We start from the raw sequence: 24,049 nt of genomic DNA, 5'->3' as shown, positions 1-24,049 counted from the left end.
CTTTATCAACTCTTAAAAAAAGTTTGAAAAATATCATTAAAAAGGGATTTGATAGTGGTATACTAAATAAAAAAGAAAAAGATTTCTTGTGTCCATCAGCCCCCAGACTTCCAGTGTTTTATATACTCCCAAAGGTGCATAAAAATCCGACGAAACCACCAGGACGGCCTATTATAAGTGGAATAGGCTCATTACTTTCCAAAGTAGGAGAATACATAGATTATTTCCTACAACCACTGGTCACACAAACTCCGTCGTTTCTAAAGGACACTAAGCACATTTTGAATGACATTAAAGACATTACAATCTCATCTCAAACCTTTTTAGTCACAGCGGATGTCACATCCTTATACAGCAATATTGCACATGAAGATGGGATGGACGCCGCCAAATATTTTTTAGACGCCTATAGCACTTTATCTCCTTCACATATTGAATATATTTTAACATTACTGCAGTTCGCAATGCAGAATAATTATTTCTGGTTTGATCGCAAATATTTCTTGCAAACCAAAGGCGTGGCGATGGGGGCGAAGTTTGCCCCCAGCCTAGCAAATCTTTTTATGGCATATTGGGAGGAGTTTTTAATTTATGCAAGAGAGTGGCCAGAGTTAATATTTTATAAAAGATTTATAGATGACGTGTTCTTATTGTGGAATGGGGAGGAGGAATCTTTGCAAAATTTTTTTAAAACACTTAATGATAACGCACTTAATATTGAGTTCAGCTATACATATAGCAACACAGACATTCATTTCTTGGATTTGACATTATTTAATGATAATGGTATGATCATGACTGAATCCTTCTTCAAAAAAACCGACAGGAATAGTTTCATCCCGCTAGAAAGTTGTCACCACCCTGCATGGCTTGCAAACATTCCGAAAGGTCAATTCACAAGAATACGCAGGAATTGTACTAAATTGGATACATACTATAGGCAAGCTGATACTTTAAAGATGAAATTCCTGGAAAAAGGATATCCTCAGCAAAAAAACGATGACACCATTCAACAAGTGGCTAATATGGACAGAAGTGCACTACTGGAGGATAAAAGAATGACCAGTAAGGCACTATCTTGCCCTTTTCTGACCACATATTCTATACAGCATAGGGCCATTAAGCACATTATTAGTAAAAATTGGAATGTCTTATTGGCGGATCCCATCCTTTCCAAAATTCTTCCGGCTAAACCGGAAGTTATATATAAAAAGGCTACAGCATTAAGACACCGATTAGCACCTAATGTTATCAACCCCCCAGAGAAGATCACGTTTGCACCGAACATAACAGGTTTTTTTCCTTGTAACAAGTGCGTTATTTGTATGACGAATAAAGTAAGGAAACAGAAACAATTTACTTTTTCTTCAAATACCACAGGAAGAACGTATAAATTAGATAAATGCATAACCTGCTATAGTAAAAATGTGGTATATCTTCTTGAATGTTCTTGCAAACTCCAGTATGTGGGACGTACTACCAGACGCCTACGTGATAGACTGAGAGAACATATCAACAACATTAAAAAGGGGTATAAAGATCACTCATTGTCTTATCACTTTAAATGTAAGCATAAAAATGACCCATCATCTTTACAGTTTGTTGGGATAGATATAGTACAACCCCATTGGAGGGGAGTAAATAAATTGCGTGGAGTCTCACAACTCGAAACACGCTGGATATATGAGTTGCAGACTTTACACCCTAAAGGCCACAATATAGACATAGATCTAAATTGTTTTATCAGAAATAGTTAAAACTCTATGGATCCTCTCTTTTTATTGTATTTTATGGATGTTTTATCGTCATATTGAGAGAATAGGATATGATGATATTATTTTATCGTAATTTTCGTATATTGTTCCTTGGTTCAGTTTTAGTTTTATATTTCTAGTGTCACTGATTGGCACTGGTTAACAATTAAAAGGATACAGTCATTTGTATTATTTTATGTACAATTTTTATGTATATTTTTAGTATGGACTTATGTATGCCCATTATTTTGTTGCTTACTAGTAGGTTCTCTGTTTTTATGAATATTATATGTACATGAATTTTATGGAGTGGTTTATATGCTAGCGCTATACATACTGCATTGATTTGTCTTGCCCTCTAATTTGGTCAATTGGAAGGTACTTACCTAATATATATGAAATTGGCAGTTGGATTAAATACCGAAGTGAGACCATTAAGGGGTTGTAGTACTGTTATTAATAATAATGACAGCTGGCCGGTTTGACATGCTGTTATTATAGCAATGGAACTAATGAAAAATGGCGCCCATATCGGTATCCGGGTGTCTTCAGGTCGCACTTCTAGAATATGGCGCCTTCTCTACTGCGCATGCGCATAGCATATAAATGTACGACGCACGGCTCGGCGTTCATTGGCAAATCCCCCCAGACGACGTGCGTGTGCACGAAACGCGTAGGAGGAGCCAGGAACGCCGTGACGTCACGCCGCCGGAGCATCGTGGAGCTCCGGCGGCCATCTTTACCACTGGACGGTCAGTCCGTTTTTTGTATACACCGCTGTGTACCTTGGATGCTTTATGTAATAAAAACCTCTGTTATCACCTACTACACTATGGAGGCGTCCTTGTTTTGACTCCCTTGGGGAGTATTCATTTGCAGCCATCGCTGGGTAAGGAACGTATGTGGTCCTCAAGGAGAAGTCCACAGACCACCTACCGAGGGATCACACAGTAACTTCCAGGAGCTCTAGAGGGAGGCTAGCATACTATCCTATCCTGACCGGCTGATGTCTCTAAGGGGAATATAATTACTAAACGCTCATTTTCCTGGGCGTTCTGGTGAGTGTGCATTCTCTCAGCACTATTTTGCACAACGCCTGAGCACCAGAAGTGCAGGACAGAGAAGAAATCACTGAAAGTCACCCTTTTTATGAACTGTTATGTTTGTTTATTCATATGAATTACCTATCTGTCTTCATTGGAATATCTTGGGTCTGTAGCGCTACATTTTTGATTTTTGATTTATGGTACTGATAGATATGGTCGATGCTTAATAAAGGGAAAATACTTTACATTAATAGGACTTAAAGCCTAGCTCCATGTTTTAGTGATCTTTAAAGAGTTTGTATTGACCACCTGGTCCAAACAAACTATTTACTTCACTTACTCATGGAGCATCTCTCAGTGCTGTATCAACTACAGTTAGGTTCATATATATTTGGACACAGGCACAATTTTAGATTGTTTTAGGTATTTACCAAAACATATTCAAGCTATAGTTATATAATGGATATGGGCTGAAAGTGCACACTCAGGTTTAATTGAGGGTATGTACATCCAAATTGGAAGGGTTTAGGAATTACAGCTCTTAAGAGTAGCCATCCCCCTTTTTCAAGAGACCAAAAGTAATTGGACAATTGAATCAAAAGCTGTTTCATGGCCAGATCTGGGCTACTACTTTGTTATGTCTTCATCAATTAAGCAGGTAAAAGGTCTGGAGTTGATTATAAGTGTGGTATTTGCATTTGGAATCTATTGCTGTGAACCTACATCATGTGTTCAAAGGAGCTGTCCATACAAGTGAAGCAGGCTATTGTAAGGCTTCAAAAACAAAACAAATCCATCAGAGAGATAGCAGCAACATTAGGAGTGGCCTAAATCATTAATTTGGTACATTCTGAGGAAAGAAGAATGCACTGGTGAGCTCAGCAACATAAAAAGGCATGGACGTTCACGGGAGACAACAGTGGTGGATGATCGCAGGATCCTCTCTATGGTAAAGAAAACCCCATTCCCAACATCCAGACAAATGAAGGATACTATCCAGGAGGTGGGCGTATACTTGTCAAAGTCTAAAATCAACAGAAGACTTCACGAGAGCAAATACAGAGGGTTAACCACAAGGTGCAAACCATTCATAAGCCTGAAGAATAGAAAAGCCAGATTAGACTTTGCCAAAAAACATCTAAAAAAGCCAGACCAGTTCTGGAAAAACATTCTTTGGATGGATGAAACTAAGATTAATCTGTAGCAGAATGTCGGGAAGAAAAAAGTGTGGAGAAGGTTTGGAACAGCTCATGATCCAAAGCACACAACGTCATCTGTAAAACATGGTGGAGGCAGTGTGATGGCATGGGCATGCATGGCTTCCAGTGGCACTGGGTCATTGGTGTTTATTGATGATGTGACAGAAGACAGAAGCAGCCTGATGAATTCTGCAGTGTTTAGAGATATACTGTCAGCCCAGATTCAGCCAAATGCAGCAAAGTTGACTGGATGGCTCTTCACAGTACAAATGGACAATGATCCAAAACACACTGCAAAAGCAACCCAGGAGCTTTTGAAGGAAAAGAAGTGGAATATTCTGCAGTGGCCGAGTCAATCACCTGATCTCAACCCAATTGAGCATGCATTTCACTTGGTGAAGGCAAAACTAAAGGCAGAAAGACCCACAAAGAACAACTGAAGACAGCTGCAGTTAGAGCCTGACAAAGCATCAGAAAGGAGGAAACCCAGTCTTTGGTAATGTTCATGGGTTCCAGACTTCAGGCAGTCATTGCCAGTAAAGGATCTCAACAAAATATTACAAATGAACATTTTATTTATGATTATGTTCATTTGTCCAATTACTTTTGGTTCCTTGAAAAGGGGGGATGGCTACTCTTAAGAGCTGTAATTTCTAAACCCTTCCTCCAATTTGGATGTACATACCCTCAAATTAAATATGAGAGTGTGCACTCTCAGCCCATATTCATTATAGAACTATAGCTTGAATATGTTTTGGTAAATACCTGAAAAAAACTAAAACTGTGCCTGTGTCCAAATATATATGGACCTAACTATATATGTAGCCTCAGCTACATGCAGTATCAGCAATGTATTATATCTTCCAGTCCCACTCCTGGAACAAAATAGAGTTGGTCTTAGAGTTGCTCAGCCATTCACAAGAAGCTTTGTATTTTCTGAATGAATACAAAGTTTCTCAGAACATCATCCACAAACTCATCTCAAAATATCACCTAAACCACCCTCTCTGCTCCTACCAGGACCTCCTGCTCTAACCCCCTAATCACCTTCCCCCATGCTTGCATCTAGAACTTCTCCATAGCCTCTCCCATCCTTTGGAACTCCCTACCCTGATCTGTCTGGCTATCTCCTACTCTGTCCACTATTGGGAGGGAAACTCATCTCATCTCATCATAGAAAGGCCTATTCCACCTACACCTAATAAACTGTACTTTTACTTTCCCCATCGGCTCATCTCTCACAGTTATTACCCTTTGTATGACTCCCTTTTTGAATGTAAACTCTCACAAGCAGGGTCCTCTGGATCTTCTTGTAGTGAATTTCATCGTAACTGTAGTGCTATGCGATCCATGATCACAATGTCAACAAAGCTGTTATGAATTAATTTTATTCATAACAGCTGGGTTTCTTATACAGCAATGCTGTGATTGGCCCACACTTATCACATGGTACCTGGGCCTATCACGACACTCTGTACCATGTAACTAGCTTTAGCCAATCACAGATCACTAGTAATCACAGTTGTTATGAACTCCATGTCATCTGCTGGTGTTGGTCAACTGTGCTTCATTAAGTCCAGGGTCAATGCAGCCGTCTACCAGGAGATTTTGAAGCACTTCATGCTTCCTTCCGCAGACGAGCTTTATGGGGATGCTGACTTCATTTTCCAGCAGGACTTGGCACCTGCCCACACTGCCAAAAGCACCAAAACCTGGTTCAATGACCGTGGGATTACTGTGCTTGATTGGCCAGCAAACTCGCCTGACCTGAACCCCATAGAGAATCTATGGGGCCTTGCCAAGAGAAAGATGAGAGACATGAGACCAAACAATGCAGAAGAGCTGAAAGCCGCTATTGAAGAATCCTGGTCTTCCATAACACCTCAGCAGTGCCACAGGCTGATAGCTTCCATGCCACGCCGCATTGAGGCAGTAATCGCTGCAAAAGGGGCCCAAACCAAGTACTGAGTACATATGCATGCTTATACTTTTCAGAGGTCCGATATTGTTCTATGTACAATCCTTGTTTTATTGATTGCATGTAATATTCTAATTTTCTGAGATTGTGGATTTGGGGTTTTCATGAGCTGTAAGCCATAATCATCACAATTATGACAAATCACGGCTTGAACTATCTTGCTTTGCATGTAATGAGTCTATCTCATATATTAGTTTCACCTTTTAAGTTGCATTACTGAAATAAATGAACTTTTGCAAGATATTCTAATTTTTCGAGTTTCACCTGTATAGTTTGTATATGGCTTTCACACAAACCAGTAATACACACTAATTGGTATCTTCTTTACCAAAGACATGTAGCAGATTACATTTTGGCCTAAATATATGAAGAAATGTGATTTTTAAAAATATTTTATTAGATATGTTTTATAAGAGAAAGTAGAAAATATCATTATTTTCAAAATCTTTGGTCTTTTTTCATTTATATAACAGAAAAATAAAAAAATCTGGTGGTAATCAAATACTACCAAAAGAAAGCCCTATTTGTGTGAAAAAAAAATGATTGGAATTTCATGTGCTGCATGAGCGTGCAATTGCCAGTTAAATCACAGTAGTGCTGAATTGAAAAAAATGGTCAGATCATGAAGGGATAAAATGTTCTGGAGGTTAAGTGGTTAATATTAATTTAATGTGATTGTCTCCTGAGTGCTGTGTAGTATATTTATTCTTTGTGCCACTATTGTCACAAACCATAGGATTTGATATTAAGGAAATATTTACCATATTGATCCTTTTTGTCTCCAAGAGCATCCACCCTGCCATCTGGAGGGACGCGGATAAATTTCTTTGTTGATTTGGAGTAAAATTGCAAATTGATTTCATGCTGATATTTCCATTTCTCTGCATTCCACTATATTAGAAGTTTAGAATAAAAATATATGACGTTTTAGAATGCTTACAAATATATATAAAACATTATTAAATAAATTAACATAGTATTAAATACTAACACGGATCCATACCATTTCCTTTTTCTTTAGCTCAAATTCTTGTCCTGTGGATTGAAGAACAGTTGTATCAGGAATCAAGATTACCCACTTACATTATACAATATAAACAGCAGCTTTTATTTGGTTGCTTACTGGCTGGGAGGTCAGCTTCATTAGAAACAGACAGGCTCCTGACAATTTTACCATCATCCTCTCCTTCATCCAGCCACCTAGGAAAAATACAGAGATGAGTTACTGACATTGTGCTTTTTATTTAAAGTCACAGACCAGTACCATCTTGTCTATATTCTCATTGCACATGTTCCTGGAAACAGAGCTCATAAGTAGTGGGTGCTGCAGTGACTACCAGCTGGGTACTGGAAACATCAGAGAGCAATGCACATATTCTCCAGCACACCAAGGATCTTCAATGTTGTCCCAAACTGTTATTGCAGAAAGGTTAAATCACAAAGGTACAACATTTCACAGCCGTGCAGAACCTCTATGTCAGGCATGTGATGAGACCAGTACCAGTGACCCACAGGGGCTGAATGATTCAAATGTGAACAGGTTGTTCAGTGTGTCCTACCAAACCTCCAAATTCATGTTATTTGTTTTTTCTCTTGTTTATATTATTATTTGCACATACTCCCATGTATTGGCCAGTCAGCATTACCTTTCTGTAGGTGTATGTAACTGCAGAAGCAGTAGTTGGACCTTCTACTTTCTTAACCTCTTTGATATGGAGGATACCTTGAAATAATGTTCTATGTTAAGGGACCCCCTGCTAAAAAATTAATTTGTCTACAGCTCACTGTACATTGCTGTGATTGTCAAAGAGAAGAATGCTTCTTACATTTCAAGTCAGTGGGAATAATCTCCCTCTGATAAGTAGCTAAAAAACATCATTGATTTCATTGGCAACTTATCTGAGATGAAGAAACGGCTCCTCGCTGAAGGAACCTCAGGCAGCCTCAACTCTAGGGTTCCATGGAACTCTGGTTGACAAGGCTGCTCTACTGCTTCATGGCATCTGAACCCCTTCACTAAGGGTCCCATTTATAAAGACAATTACTTCCTAGTAGAGTAGAAGAGCCCAGTCATATGATATATAAATGTCATGTGACTGGCTTCTTCTCCAATTACAGATCACAATCATAGGTCTTATAAGCACATACAGTGAATCCCAAAAACATTGTTAAAATGACTTCTGTGTTTGCCACTACTTGCCCTGCTCATACACCCTGGACATTTGGGCTCTGATAAAAGTTTATTTTTAAGCTTGCATCTACATTTTTCCTACATTGCTTTTTCTATTTTTTTTATTGCGGAAACATCAGATTGTAAGATTGTAAGCTCCAAGGAGCAGGGCCCTCCTAACCCTCTTGTATTGAACTGTATTGTTGCTGTATTGTCTCCCTTTATTTTGTAAAGTGCTGAGCAAACTGCTGGCGCTATATAAATCCTGTATAATAGTAATAATATAATAATTAGATTGCCACTTGTCAGTACATGTTATGAACAGTTGGGTACATAAATGTAACAACATAATAAATATGTAACAACACATTTAAAGTATAAGTGTACTTGTAGAGTTATTATTCCTCTGAATTTTTTGTGTAATTTTAGAGGATTTCCTTAGAATAAACCCATGCTTTGACAATGCTGGGCAAAGCAACAAGTTGTTTTAATTCCCCTCTCTCCATCCCTACACACTCAATCACTTTTCCTTCCCTCCCTCAACAATTTGTAAAGTTTCCAGGAGCAAAGAAAATATCTGGTTCTGCAGAGGCCATGTGACTTATTCATCTTCCTCCCATGTGAAAGCGCAGGTGCTCTGTGATTGGCCCAGCTATGTTACCCACTTTCAGACCAAGCCATTTCTTGCAGTTTTTGTTTGTATGCAACAGTCATTATTTTTTGCTAGAAAATGTTGTATAACCCACAAGCATTATATATTTTTAAAGTAGAGGCCCTAAAAAATAAATTGGTGGGTTTTGACATTTTTTTTATGTCACATGGTATTTGCGCAGCAGTTTTTCAAATGCGAATGTTTGGGCAAAAATGCACTTTTTTGAATGTTTAATGCAAAAAAACACAATACATAACTTTTTGTTGTAAAATACAAAACATACTACACCGAGTAGATAGATATCAAACATGTCATGCTTTAAAATTGTGCACGCAAATGGCGTAAATTTTACTATCCATAGGCAATGCTTTAAAAGCCTTTACAGGTTACCATTTTGGATTTACAAAGGAGGTCTAGTGCTAGAATTACTGCCTATGATCTGACTTTTATGGTGATACTTCACATATGTGGGATGATCGCTGTTTGCGAGTGTGTGGAACAAATGTGTGTGTTCACCTTTCCGTGCAAGGACGGGGAGAATTTTATTATTTATTTTTTTAATTTTTTTTTACACTGTTGATTAATTTTTTTTAGCACTTTTATTGCTGTCACAAGGAATGTAAACATCCTTGTGACAGCAATAGGCAAGTGACAGGTACTCTTTATGGACGGATCTGGTGTTTACTGTGAAGGGTGGGAGCAATTGAAAGTGGTGATAGGAAACCAATTTTTGAGATAAAATTCAAAGTTCATACTGCTGTGAGTTGCTAGAAAAAGGAGAACACCCTATTCCAAATAGTTAAACTTAGATGTTTATTTACCAACAAAATACTTCACAATTTAAAAGAATTTTAATGGAAGGAAATTGTAGGGACATAAAAATGATTACACTATTTTTCTTGTCACCAATTTGAACAAATTATGTTGCATGACAGAATATAAAGCAGTGCTGATTTTCAGATACTTTCATAGTATTAAACTGTGGAACAACAATGCTTAGCAAGATTTCATTAGCTGTTCTCTCAGTCGTGCCAGAATATGAAAGATTCTTGCATTTCAAATGTTCCTTTAATGAAAACTTTACAAGCGCAATGCCTTTGTGATGTTCATCTTTGTCTGATATCAGAAAAGAAGCAAACAAAAACTCTTGGAATTCTTTTTATTGACAGCTCAAATAAAAGGTATATACAATATACACACATTACTTTCAGCAAATTGTAAAGGAGGAGTATCTTGCTAATTTTAAAAATGTCTGAAAGTCGCTAAAAAGGTTTGCAAAGCATTGCGCATTGTGTAAGAAGCATCTATGTGGTTGTATAATCATTATTGTATTACACATAAAAGAAAATTTAAATGCACAGCTGTACATTGTGTTACTTTTAATTGTTGTATTGGGGGAGATTTACTAAAACTGGAGCACTCAGAATCTGGTGTAGATGTATATGGTAGCCAATCAACTTCTAACTTCAGTTTATTAAATTAAGCTTTGGCAATAAAACCTGGAAGCTGATTGGTTTCTATGAAGAGAAGGACCATATTTTGCACCATGCGGTTTTAGTAAATAACCCCCATTGTGTCACAGCAGTATTTAGACAAAGTGCTATACTAGAAATATGAGAATACTGATAACTAACCTTTTTGATGCTAATTTTGGTGTCCCCAAAGTAAAAATGTCCTATTGTCCTTTGACCTCAACAAATGTCTTTCTTGATAGAACTACATTGATAACATTCTGAGGGACCAGACTTTAACAAGCCTTTTTAATCAAACTCTGGCCAGGCAAAGTAAATGGCTGGGAATATCCAGATAATGCTAAAAAAAACACTTATTCAGCTTTCTCATTGACATATATTATCAGCACCATCACACCCAAGAGCCCAAAGCAGGCATTTGCTTTGATTTGAAAGGATGCTGGTTCTCCTGTAATCATTCACAAACGTTTCTAAAGTTCAAAATATGTTGTAAAAATAATGCCCATATGTATTGTCCTTATTATGTCCTGCCTGAATAAAGTAATTTTTTCCATAAATAATCAAATCTCAAAGCTGTGTAAGCCAAGCTCATTTTTCCTAACTTTCTGTCCTTTTAATGCAATGTGTCAAAACAAGCACAGGTAGGCAACTCACCATGAAATATGTGAGGGTACTGGACATCTACTCAACAAAAACTATGACATTCAGTTCAGACTTGTGTTCCATACTGACTGCATACACAGAAAAGCATACCCAGCTGAACCTCACAAGCTGCCCAGTAAAGGTCCCTGGGTATTAGAAGGGCTGATATGGTCCCTGTATGCCCATGTACACAGAACACACCTGAAGAATTGCATTTCTTAAAGTTAAGACAAGGTTGTGGAAATTAAAATGGTCAACTCCTTTAAAGTAAATGTGATTGTTTATGAGTATATATTTAAATGTTAATCTATTATTCTTTTTTAAAAAGGCATTGAGAACATATTTTGAAAAAGGCACACAAAATGCTATTTTAAAGCCCTAATCCAGGCAAACATGAAATTTAAATAATGCGTTGTGCATCAAATACCTTACTCCTCAGTCTTGATTCCAAACACCTCTTCCTAAACCATCATGCAGCGTAATGCATCAAAGTCACAGTTTCTGCTATGAGCCAAGTTAATTTCATACCTTGAGGACCAGGCATTTTTTCCTGCTTGTTATCTTCTTGGACACTGGTCCCCTCACCACCCCCTGTGAGTTCTGTCTCTGGAGCTTATGAGAGAGGATGTGGTTGCTGGATATTCTGACTCCAGCTGTTGTATTAGTGACTTATCCCTTGCTGAGACCTCTATGACTGGCCCGTATAAGCAGATACAATCACTGCGGACAGTCTTTATCAGGTAGCTGAACTCACCAAACGCCTCTCATCCAAGAATTATTATTGCAATGCAGAAGGTAAATCAGACAACAAGTTGTAGCAGACAAATTAAAGGATGGTCAAAACATGGTAATGTGTCCCCGGATGCAAGCAGATTGCATGTGGCCTAGAGACAAGCAGCCATATTCATCCCAAGAAGACAGAGAAGAAGGAAGAGGAAATGCACCACTAGCTAGTGAGAGAGAACACAGGAAGATGGAAAAGGAAGGTGACATGACCAAAATATCCACAAGATGGCAGTATATTAACATTAACCATAACTATGCATTGCATTTTATTGTTACACAATAAGTGTAACAGCACACAGCAAGTGTTACCTCCACCATTCTGCAGGTAGTGTACACCCGAAGAAGGACTCCAGGAAGTCTTGTCACATGACTGTGGCTTCAGGCAAGTGAAATGGGCATTTGGACAGGTTTTTTTTTTCAAGCCAGCAGTTAGATAGGAGAGTTTGGGGTTGCTAATATCTCAGAAGTGTGCTTTAATTTTTTTTTCATACAGTTTACAATGAGGTTTATAGATACCTTTTGCAAATATTGGACCCTGTGATGGTTAACGTATGTGAGCTGATATTGCTGACCTGTATTTTGACAATGTTAATTCCCTGCCTGTCATGCTGATGCATTGGCTTCAATAATTTCTGAATCTCTGACCTGGATGAATTATATAGATAAGAAACTCAGACACTTTTCTGACACTCGTTTTGCAGCATGCTTATTCCAGTTATAACTCGAAAGCATTGAAGCCAGAAAAAAGCCAGGCAACTAGCATTTTCAAAAGAATTCCAACAATGTCAGCCCCACACTTTTCTGATCATAAAGTCATTTTAAATAGATCCTGTGGCCAAGTACAGTCAGGTCCATAAATATTGGGACATCGACACAATTCTAACATTTTTGGCTCTATACACCACCACAATGGATTTGAAATAAAACGAACAAGATGTGCTTTAACTGCAGACTGTCAGCTTTAATTTGAGGGTATTTACATCCAAATCAGGTGAACGGTGTAGGAATTACAACAGTTTGCATATGTGCCTCCCACTTCTTAAGGGACCAAAAGTAATGGGACAGAATAATAATCATAAATCAAACTTTCACTTTTTAATACTTGGTTGCAAATCCTTTGCAGTCAATTACAGCCTGAAGTCTGGAACGCAGAGACATCACCAGACGCTGGGTTTCATCCCTGGTGATGCTCTGCCAGGCCTCTACTGCAACTGTCCTCAGTTCCTGCTTGTTCTTGGGGCATTTTCCCTTCAGTTTTGTCTTCAGCAAGTGAAATGCATGCTCAATCGGATTCAGGTCAGGTGATTGACTTGGCCATTGCATAACATTCCACTTCTTTCCCTTAAAAAACTCTTTGGTTGCTTTTGCAGTATGCTTTAGGTCATTGTCCATCTGCACTGTGAAGCGGGGTCCAATGGGTTCTGAAGCATTTGGCTGAATATGAGCAGATAATATTGCCCGAAACACTTCAGAATTCATCCTGCTGCTTTTGTCAGCAGTCACATCAATAAATATAAGACAACCAGTTCCATTGGCAGCCATACATGCCCACGCCATGACACTACCACCACCATGCTCCACTGATGAGGTGGTATGCATAGGATCATGAGCAGTTCCTTTCCTTCTCCATACTCTTTTACTCACATCACTCTGGTACAAGTTGATCTTGGTCTCATCTGTCCATAGGATGTTGTTCAAGAACTGTGAAGGCTTTTTTAGATGTCGTTTGGCAAACTCTAATCTGGCCTTCCTGTTTTTGAGGCTCACCAATGGTTTACATCTTCTGGTGAACCCTCTGTATTCACTCTGGTGAAGTCTTCTCTTGATTGTTGACTTTGACACACATACACCTACCTCCTGGAGAGTGTTCTTGATCTGGCCAGCTGTTGTGAAGGGTGTTTTTTTCACCAGGGAAAGAATTCTTCGGTCATCCACCACAGTTGTTTTCCGTGGTCTTCCGGGTCTTTTGGTGTTGCTGAGCTCACCGGTGCGTTCCTTCTTTTTAAGAATGTTCCAAACAGTTGTTTTGGCCATGCCTAATGTTTTTGCTATCTCTCTGATGGGTTTGTTTTGTTTTTTTCAGTCTAATGATGGCTTGCTTCACTGATAGTGACAGCTCTTTGGATCTCATCTTGAGTTGACAGCAACAGATTCCAAATGCAAATAGTACACTTGAAATTAACTCTGGACCTTTTATCTGCTCATTGTAATTGGGATAATGAGAGAATAACACACACCTGGCCATGGAACAGCTGAGAAGCCAATTGTCCCATTACTTTTGGTCCCTTAAGAAGTGGGAGGCACATATGCAAACTGTTGTAATTCCTACACCGTTCACCTGATTTGGATGTAAATACCCTCAAATTAAAGCTGACAGTCTGCAGTTAAAGCACATCTTGTTTGTTTCATTTCAAATCCATTGTGGTGGTGTATAGAGCCAAAAATGTTAGAATTGTGTCGATGTCCCAATATTTATGGACCTGACTGTATTTCCCTACTGTTATATTTTAATATAAAATGTGGAAAATCAGCAACAGAATAAAAATAAAACTTAAAATAAAGAGAATTTTTCAAACCTGTAGCATAAAAAGGAGTACTCTTTGTCTTTGAGTTCATCATAAACATTGACTTTCTCCAGGTACCAACCATTGCCTAGCAATAATAAAATAATGATAATTATAATGTGTACAGACCATAAAAAGCCCATTAATAATCAAACTTGATTTTTGTGAATGTGTGCAGGTGTTATGAAAAGCCTTTTAAAACCTTTTATAGGGAGTAGTACTCTTGGCACAAAGAACCACTTGTAATTGAAATATCAGTTCATCTGTTCTAAAACAACATCTGCAGAGCTGATTTAGTCATCTTGAATAAATTAGGAACTGAACAATTTTGAATCTACATAATTTGCATCAAAATGACATCTACATAGCTGTATGAAAAATATGGCTGGCCAAATGATACCTAAACTTCCCTGAGAGCAAACTTTCTAGAACAGCTGTAATTAGTTCTTAGTTCCCATTTTTAAGGTCCTCCTGGAGGCGTAAAAATAAAAGAGCAGCTCTGGCTGCAATACTCATCTCCTCTCCTTTGCTGGCCCCTGCAGTAATAGCTTTCTCCCCCCAGATGTTATCGGCCTTCCAGATTGTAGGATGTGCAGCATTATTAAACTGACTGAGGATATGCTGTGAGTGCAGGGTGTAATGGACATCCCATCAGCCCTGTTCTTTGCATCATTGAAGACCACCCAGCACAAGGAAAGATCTGAAATGGACCCTGTGTGTCATTGTTACCCAAAGATCTTAGCACTATAATTCAACTTCGGTGATCTTGTCTATCTTTCATCTTTATTAATGTGAGTGTAAACCAATTGTGTGGAATTTTAATAAAGTAGAATTACGCTATGGGCCTCTTTTTTGATTTATCCCTCACATGATGAGATACATGCCAGCTATTGAGCTCAGCCATTATATTTGAGGAGTCTTAGAGGATGGAGAGGAGTAGAAGCGCTTGCATCCAGGGAGCCTTCTGTGTAACATTGGAACCTGCATTAATAGCACTTGTTATACTTAAAGCTTAGGCATAGAGGTTTAGGTATAGAGTTCACAAGTTCTGGTGAGTATGGGAACATCAGAGGAGAGCACGACACAGAATGATGCATGAGCAGCACACTAGCACCAGTGATTGCAAGATTGCACAGAATTTATTTGAGCACCAGCGCTTTATAGGAAAGATTGTATTATTGGGACATTGTGCACTTACAGTATATAGGCGCAATCTATTTTATAATGTGATATTCGTGATGATTTGTTGTGAATATTATGTTGGGGATGATTAGTAGGGGTAGTGCTGTGAGTTTGTATACCATATACTTCAACCATGCTGTACAAATCTAGCCATACCATAGAATTTATCACTGAACTGATTTTTACCTGGTTCAAGTCCATCATGTCCTATGATGACAGTGCGTAACTCACCAAGATCAACAGCTTCCATAAAGAAAGTATCAGTCTAAACAAAAGCAATTAAGGAGAGCTAAGTAAAAGCTTTACATAGTTTGTATAACTGGCAATGTTGTTTTAAAATGTACTGCAAATGTTTTGACATTCACTTGGATTATAAGAATGACTTTTTAATTTAATTACAATAAAAGCAATTTAGTAATACTACTGTAATCAATTATTTATAATGAAGTCACATAATTGCCAGACTTCATCATTCCAACAGCAGCACAATTTTGTCAATAGGATCTTAATCTTAATCCTGGAAGCCAGGGGAACTAAATTTGAATGATTGTAGTCAAAAGCTAAGTTTAATAGAGGACTTATTACTGCATTTGTTAAACAATAATCTGTAACTAATTAAAAATGTTTCTAGATACTTGCATGCATACAAATTTTACATAATACGATAAGGGTAGTATGTGTAAAATGGGTTGATCAGGTTGAGAGTTCTGAGTTCAGCGTTAACATACCGCACACAGCTATCCGCTCACACTTTGAATTGTTGTCTGTCAGGAGCACATTTCTGTATATATTAAACAAGTGAACAGCTGACAGCCAGAGCAATCCAGCTAGGTTCTTATTGTTGGAGTTGCAATTTAGCAACTTGATGGTAGGATAATACACTGTTAATTAATAGTTCAAGTATTCTGGTGCTGTACAACTAGACCGGAACTACTAGTAGAGTAGGTCAATAGTTTGCCCCGTTTTTTAGACATTCCTTCTAGGTGTACTGATTCAGAATGGTCAATTTGCCTTTTTAAACCTGCCCGCCCCCCTGGTGTCTTGTGGAGATTGTTAGTGTGATAGAATGGCCTGGATATGACACCAAACTGCTTTTCACACTATACAGGTCAATGAGAATGGTAAAGCAGCTTGCAGCAAATTTATACAGTCAAATTTACCTGCAAATAATTTCAGAAGCATCTTTAAAGCTGATTTTGCCCATTGACACAAGAGTTAAGGCTAACATGTCTACTAGACTTTTTCAGTTTTGGTGTCTTTGGCCAGTAGCCCACTTCTAACCAGCTGCCTGGGTTCCCAATTCTGGCACCTCAGCTTCCCCAGATGCCATGCGGTTTTGTGCCTTGTTTCTCTTGTTTTCTAGTTTTAGTTACTGGGACAGAGTGTCAACTCTCTTCTATTTGCAGCCAGACTTGGAACAGTCCTTGGCAGAGTTAACTAAACTAGGACGGGGCAGCACAAGAAAGTCAGCGTAGGGGGCAGGATATATACACAAATCTAGCCACAGGCAAAATACAGTCTGAAAATTTAGCATGTATGACAAAAATTATAACCTGTGCTTTAAATGCTGTTTAATTTTAAAATTGATGAGGTTCCTGCACATACCTTCTTTAATATTTGTGTACCCTAAAACTACATCTTTCCTGAACTGCTAAGGTCACCATACCTCCCTCCCCCACCAATTCCTAAGCAATACTTTAAGCATAATAAAAACAAGAGACTTTCTATGAGGGGAAGGAGAGGCAAACGGAAAGTAGGGATGCTAAAGTAATATATATTGCTACCTTCAGGGGCTCCACCGGTTTAGGAGCCACCAGTAAATGGAGATAGCCAGTCCATGTAGTGATGGCCCTCTAGTGCCTGAATACTTCATATTCTAAAATCAGGATGTTGTAAACGGCTAACTAGAGCATCATCATTCATCCACTCCTCTGACGACGTCATTGATGATGAAATACGTAGGGAGGAGCCAGAGTGTGTGACATCATCACACACCGAAAAATGAAGGCCATCGTGTTGGTTTGAAACATACTACCAGTGACATGGTGACATGCTGTTTTATACTATTTATGATGTATGTTTTGCACTGCATTTGAGTCATTAAATATTTTCTCTAATTACTACACTTTGAGGATCCCTTTTATCTTTGAATTGGATTGCCCTCTATGAGGATAATATTTATTTTAGGTTCACCCTTGAGTCCATTTAGTGTGAAGATCTGGACTTAAAGAGTGCATAAATCTTTGGCTTGTCTCTGAGGATCATACAGTGCATTTTGACTTGTCCTTAATTGGGGATCATTATTATCAAGTAAGAGGCAGTATGTTTGGTGGTGTTGAAGGATTTCTCCTTTTTTCCTCTTGGCAGTTTCTGGAATATCTATACAAGTGCTGTGGATCCGTGACAGAGGGGCTTATTTCCTATATACCTCAAACCTTGTGGACTGGACTTTTATGTTTTTCCATTTTTGTATGAACTATTTTAGCTCTGCACCTTATATATCATACGTACTTTATATTGTTACCTGCAATATTGTGGTGGCTGTTTATGTGGTTCCTGTCCACTTTAACCTTTTTATACCATAGCACTAATTCTTTATAATTTTTTAGAGCATCATCATTGTATAGAATGCCTGGCTCTAGTGCTTAAAGTATAAGTAAAGGCAAAACTTTTATTTTTAGTTTTGGATAGAGTAGAGATGGATTAGAACACCTGTCAGTTTTTATTGCTGTCTGTGCCCTCTTGAGGGAGATTCACCATCAGTATTTGCCCTGTTTTCCATTATTATCAAAAGGGAAAGTAAAAGCAAATTCCAAATTTTGGGGTCTATCTAAAATGTAATAGAAGGGAAATCTTCCAATGAAGACACTAGATCAGGTGACCCTGGTGACACCCTGGGAGTCCCTCATTCCTGTTTTCGCTATGTGACAGGAAGTGAAGGTAAATCTCCCCTGTATGACACAGATGGTAAAAAATAACTGACAGAGAATATAACCCTCTCTTACTCAATCCAAGTTTTAAAAAGGTTTTGCCTTTAGTTTCAATCTAATAGTACAGGGCAGCAACTTTGATATTCTAGCTTTGGGGACAAGAACACTGTGCTTAAAGGAGAAGTACAGGCAGAGCTCTTTTGGCTGTACTTCTCCTGTGGATCACAGAAGTACAGTTCATTCTGCACTCCTGTGACCCGTTTTCAGTTGACACCGGGCTGAAGCTTGATGTTGGTTGAAGTCACTCAGCTGGTCCAGCCTGGGGAAAGGTCCTGACTTTAAAGTCGTGATCCACTCCAGAGTCTGGAGTGGTACCTGGCTCAGCCTCTCAGTGATCTACTGAGAGCCTGAGCAAGTTTCTCCTCCCTGTGCTGCAGTGAGCATGCCGAGGGCAGAGCAGACAGTGAGAACTCGGTGATCAGTGGTCATGCGATCAAGCGACCATCCACCTAGGTAAGATTTCAGAAAAAAATAAACCCTAAACTTCTATTTTAATGTATATAAGACTATATGGGGGAGAGAATGATCTCCCCTGCTTTGGGTTGCAAAATATTTTGTTTTGCTGAGTCCGGCACATATGGAAGAATAAAATTATTTTGGGATCTGTGTGTAGCCACTCTGTGTCTACAGCATGCCATAGCTTGGCAGATCTGAACCAAGAAAAACATCTTAATTACTTACTTGCTCTTTAAGGAATGGAGTTGGTTTATTTGATCTTATCAATTGCCTTGATCCTGTGTCACCATATTGTCCATTGAGTGACATATAGACATTGGCTTCTGTTCCTGCATTCCACAGGTCTCCTGTTATAACCTGAATTTTGTATTTTGTCACTGAAAAGAAAACATGATATTTAATTCAGTAAACCTAATAATTTAAATACTTCATAGTAATACAGAAAACCCCTATTTTTATATCCGCATATCCTGCCTTTCGGTTTACATCACTTTGTTTTTCTTATTATTACAACCTGGTTCCATAGCTGTTCCTTCTGTCCATGGATACTGATCTCATGATGCAAATCATCAAAAGAAGCATTGCAGCTTTTCTGCTCTACATGCCACCCATGATCTTGAAGTCACATGCTCCACACATGACCGAAATCTGCTGTAGATAAAAATCCGTGAGAGGGTGAAACACGTCAGAGGGGCATGGCTTATGGGAGGAGACTAGCTGAAGCCGATCTTCTACATTTAGCATCAGTAGGCTGACATGTGTACAGCTCTAATCCCTTTGGTCAGATGTTTGTATTATTGACCTTGGGGGGCTAAGATTAGAATAGCGACACAGTTTTGGAGTCACAAGGTAGCATGGGTACAGTGGCTTGGAGCGGTGCTTTCTATAGGGGGTCATAGTCAATTGTGTTCACTTTTGATACCTAATCATGTGTAGAAGAAATAAAAAAAAACAGTAGTTCTGCATGCACACAACTGATTGATTGAAATTAACATAGCTTCACTTTTTTCACTAAGCTAAGTGAAAATAGCAGCCTGTCAGCAATCATTTTTGATTGTTCCAATTGTTATAAACACATAGAAATTAACATTTGCTTTCTGTTAGTTATAACACTTTGAACATAATTGCTGCTCTTTTCCGTATGTTAATAAATAAGCCCAGATGCAGTTTGCTTGGTTTAGTAGTCTATTTATTATATCAAGACTTGTTTGCAGTGTATTGCTGTTACTTAAAATATCTGAACCTACTATCAAAAAGTGTAAAACAGTATAAGAGAAGAATAGGGTTGGTAGTATATGAAAATAATTGAAAATGAACTCAAGGCAAATATTAAAGAATTCCCCAATTTTTTTAATTAAAACAATTTGGCCATGTTCTACTTACTCTCTTTGTAATGATAAGAAAGGAACACCAAAGGTGCCGAAGTTAAGCATTAGAAAGATTTTACAGATAAAAAGGCAATAAATAACTCACAAAGGTGCCTGTCATAAGCACATCCCTGAACAGATCTCATGTGGATGGATGGCAAATCACTCTATTCTTGGAAACAGCCTCACCACCACTGGCCAGGTGGAAGAAACCAAGAAGCAGGCTCAGAACGAGGAACCAGGAAGCCAGAGATGTCGGTGGAGTGCAGGCCGGACCAGACGTGACATCTAACATTATTGGAAGATAAAAGGGGTGTGTCTATGCATTTTGGAGCTGCCTAAGTTCTTTTCTCAAGTCTAGGCTTGAACCTTCATACTTTGCTCATATTTGATTTCCTGTTATTCTTCTCTCTCCCATTATCATAATGGTAATGACATTTTAAATAGAACCTTTCTGTTATTCTTTTATTAATACCTTTTTTAGACTCAGTGACACCATCATTGGGTCTCTGTGCTTCTCTATGCAATGCAGGTAGATCATTGCTGGTGGGAGGTACTGACAATGTGCTGTACTTTACAATACCCTGTCTCAGCATTCATCCCAAGAGCCCTTTAGAAGTTCTAAAAATATCAAGATGATGGGTGGATGCCAGTCTGATGGAGCAGACATTCCTAGGAACGATGTATTTGCTGTATGATACTATCATGTCAGTATGGACCAAAATCTCTGAGGAATGTTTCCAACACCTTGCTGAATCTATGCCACAAAGAATTAAGGCAAAAGGGTGTCCAACCCAAAAATACTTAATAAATAATACATTAATAAAGTGGCCGATGAGTGTATTGTATATACTATATATATATATATATATATATATATATATAGTATATATGTATGATATTTATTTTTGCTATTTATTTTTGTTACCTGGAGTTGATTTTCAACATAGTTTAACATAATTTAATAATTAAGGTGGTCAAAAAAGCCTGTGAGAATTGTATAACAGTTTAATAGTAAAACATTTTAGAGTGCATTTTAAATAGTCAGCATCATCAAAAAATTGAAAAGTATACATAGAATTGCTGAACAACCTCAATTTTTGCAGAGCCCGCTCTCCTGTATAGCCAGCTGGAAAGCAAATACTTCTTCTAATACAAGTGTGCAGTGAAAGCAATACTGATTAATGGTAAGGAATACAAATCAACAGAGACTTATAATAAAAAAATAAAAAACAATATTTCAGGGAAGCCCATTTTAGTGCACAGGTCACCTGTAAAAATAGCCGTACGTTAACTAAAGTTCAAGGATCCTTTAACAGGTCATTAATCACAGCCAATACTGAAAAAAATGTGTTGTTAATAGGAAAAATCGTTGTGATGTGAATGCATATGCAACAGCCTTTTAGAGCTACATGAATGAGAATTTACTAAAGGTCTAGCATGCCGAATTACAGGCTTCCTGCCCAAAGTGATAAAAAAAATGATTCAGGAAACAGTTAATTTAAGTAAGAAGCTGGAGTGGAAGGCATAAGTGGAGGTTAATTCAAGAGGGTTGGGAAGTGAGTTATATTTTTTGGGAGCACAGTCATCCCTTAAATTTTAGCAGTATGGGAAGAATAAAATATCTTACATTTTTGGATACAGCCATATTCCATGATGGCTTTGGTCTAAACCTATCCAGGAACTACTGCAATTTTAAAAAAAAGTAAAATCAAGTTCAATTTAATCTAAGCTTTGCATAACACATGGTTGCCTCAGTCAGCAGGATGTTCACACTGCTCCTGTGGAGGGTTGGGGAAACCGTCTATCATGATTCTGTGCTACATGCAATTTCAAAGAAGGGCTGCACACTGACAACATTCTCAAACTGTTATTGGTGAAATGCATTTGAAGTGTGGCCTCAGGTGGGAGGTCTGCAGTAAGTACTGTATGCCGTTTCCTCAAGTTCAATAAAACTAACTGGAGTTTGAGGCTGTCATCAGTGTGAGGCTTTTTTGAATTTGCAGGTGGCATAGAGCAGGAGGAGACTCCAGGGCTCCAGACTCCAAGTGTGCCATGGGACTGAGAAGAACACAGGAGGTCTTGGAGTGGGGAAACGTGTAGAGATCATATGATCCTGTGTTATTCTCTTTCTATAGGAGTTATTGGTGCAGAAAACCAGGTTAGACTTAGCACCAATCCAAATATAAAAGCTTGGCAGCCACAGGGTTTTAGGATGTGGGGAGACAACTGCATAGAAAGAGGAAGGCCTGGAGTGGCATGTGCACCCTAAGAGGAATGCCGGGCATGACTAGGTGTGCAGTTAGGTTGGAATTTAATAAAAGGTTAACAATGGTTTTGTTTGAAAAGCTAAGGGTCTTATATGATTGGAGAGAGCAAGGGGGGAAAGGGAGTATCCATAGGGTGTTTCTATGCATTTTGGAGCTATGTGATATTACCTTTAGTGGTAGGTTTGTTGAAGCAGCCGGCATGGGTCCCAGGGTCTTCGAAGGCAGTACATGGTTTTTAAAAATAACTTGGAGAATAATGGGTTGGGCCCATCTGAGGTATGGGTGTACCTTCCCAATTCAACTTATGGCAGTAATGTATTCAAGGTGATGTGGCTGTAACAAGGTTAAATTGCCCTTGAGACGGTGCAGTTTCAGCTGAGGGCCTTTTAAGTGGATTTTGGCAGATACAGTCAGTTGGTAAATACAGGTGCCTTCTAAGACCCTAGACCTAATAATTTAGGTCAGTTAATTATATCGCTGTTGTTAAGATATTGGTTAAAATATAATATTGTATTTTGTATTTGGTTATTTAATAAAATGGCTGCTATGGCCTCTTCAGCCCCAGAAAGAATGTGTTCAGTGGATTGATTATTATGTAGGTTGGAAGCTTGTTGGGTGGGGATATTGAAAGGCATACAGCCACAACACTAAGCAATACCTTAGTCATGAAAATTTTAACTTATAAGCAGACTGTACCCACTCAGTAAGTAGATATGCACAACGCACTAAAATCATTACTTTCAGGAACAAAGACTTCATCAAATCAAGCAATTTAAACTTAGCAGAGATAACAATGAAATAAAAGACCAAAGTCAGTGAGTAGTGGTTAATGATTCATACTCTGAATGGTCTAGGGCTGTTAGCAGTATCCCAAGGTTCACTGTAGGGACCCTTACCTTTGAATACATTTATAAACGATATAGTGTCTGGGATTAAAAATCCCATTTCAGTCTTTGCAGATGACACCAAGCTGTGCAGTGGAATAACGTCCTTACAGGATGTCTCCAACTTACAAGCCAATGTCAATGCACTGTTTAATTGGGCAACTATTTGGCAAATGAGGTTTAATGTTGATAAATGTAAACTTATGCACTTGGGAGCTAAGAATATGCATGCATAATACATACTAGGGGGGGTACAATTGGGGGAATCAATGGTGGAGAAGAATCTGGGAGTTCTGGTACAAAATCTTCTCTTGTATTAAAAGAGGTATAGATTCTAGAGATAGAGATATCATTTTACCCCTGTACAAATCTTTTAGTAAGACCTCATCTGGAATATGCAGTTCAGTTTTGGGCACCAATTCACAGAAAGAGTATAGGGAACTGGAGAAAGTGCAGAGAAGGGCAACCAAACTGATAAGAGGAATAGAGGAGCTCAGCTATGGGGAGAGATTAAAGGAAATTAATTTATTTTCTCTTGAGAAGAGGAGATTAAGGGGGATATGATAAACATGTACAAATACATCAGTGGTTCATATAGTGAACTTGGTGTAGAGTTATTCACTCTGAGGTCATCACA

The 24,049-nt window shown here is 38.4% G+C and overlaps 1 protein-coding gene across 1 annotated transcript in view; it reads right to left on the bottom strand.

Moving 5' to 3' along the window:
* LOC149461351 (lipoxygenase homology domain-containing protein 1-like) overlaps positions 1 to 24,049 on the bottom strand; it is a 392,516-nt gene that overhangs the window by 315,350 nt on the left and 53,117 nt on the right. The window contains exons 6-11 of the mRNA XM_089678445.1: positions 19,117 to 19,268; positions 15,632 to 15,710; positions 14,276 to 14,351; positions 7,101 to 7,177; positions 6,981 to 7,012; positions 6,739 to 6,868 (exon numbers count right to left, since the gene is read on the bottom strand). Of these exons, the coding sequence (XP_089534571.1) occupies positions 6,739 to 6,868; positions 6,981 to 7,012; positions 7,101 to 7,177; positions 14,276 to 14,351; positions 15,632 to 15,710; positions 19,117 to 19,268 (546 nt within the window). The remainder of the gene's footprint in view (positions 1 to 6,738; positions 6,869 to 6,980; positions 7,013 to 7,100; positions 7,178 to 14,275; positions 14,352 to 15,631; positions 15,711 to 19,116; positions 19,269 to 24,049) is intronic.

Source organism: Staurois parvus, unplaced genomic scaffold (genome assembly GCF_062004578.1).
Source record: "Staurois parvus isolate SC_StPar_1 unplaced genomic scaffold, SC_StPar_1.0 ptg000205l, whole genome shotgun sequence".
In the NCBI taxonomy this organism is placed as follows: domain Eukaryota; kingdom Metazoa; phylum Chordata; class Amphibia; order Anura; family Ranidae; genus Staurois; species Staurois parvus.
This window is presented reverse-complemented; position numbering and strand designations above follow the sequence as displayed.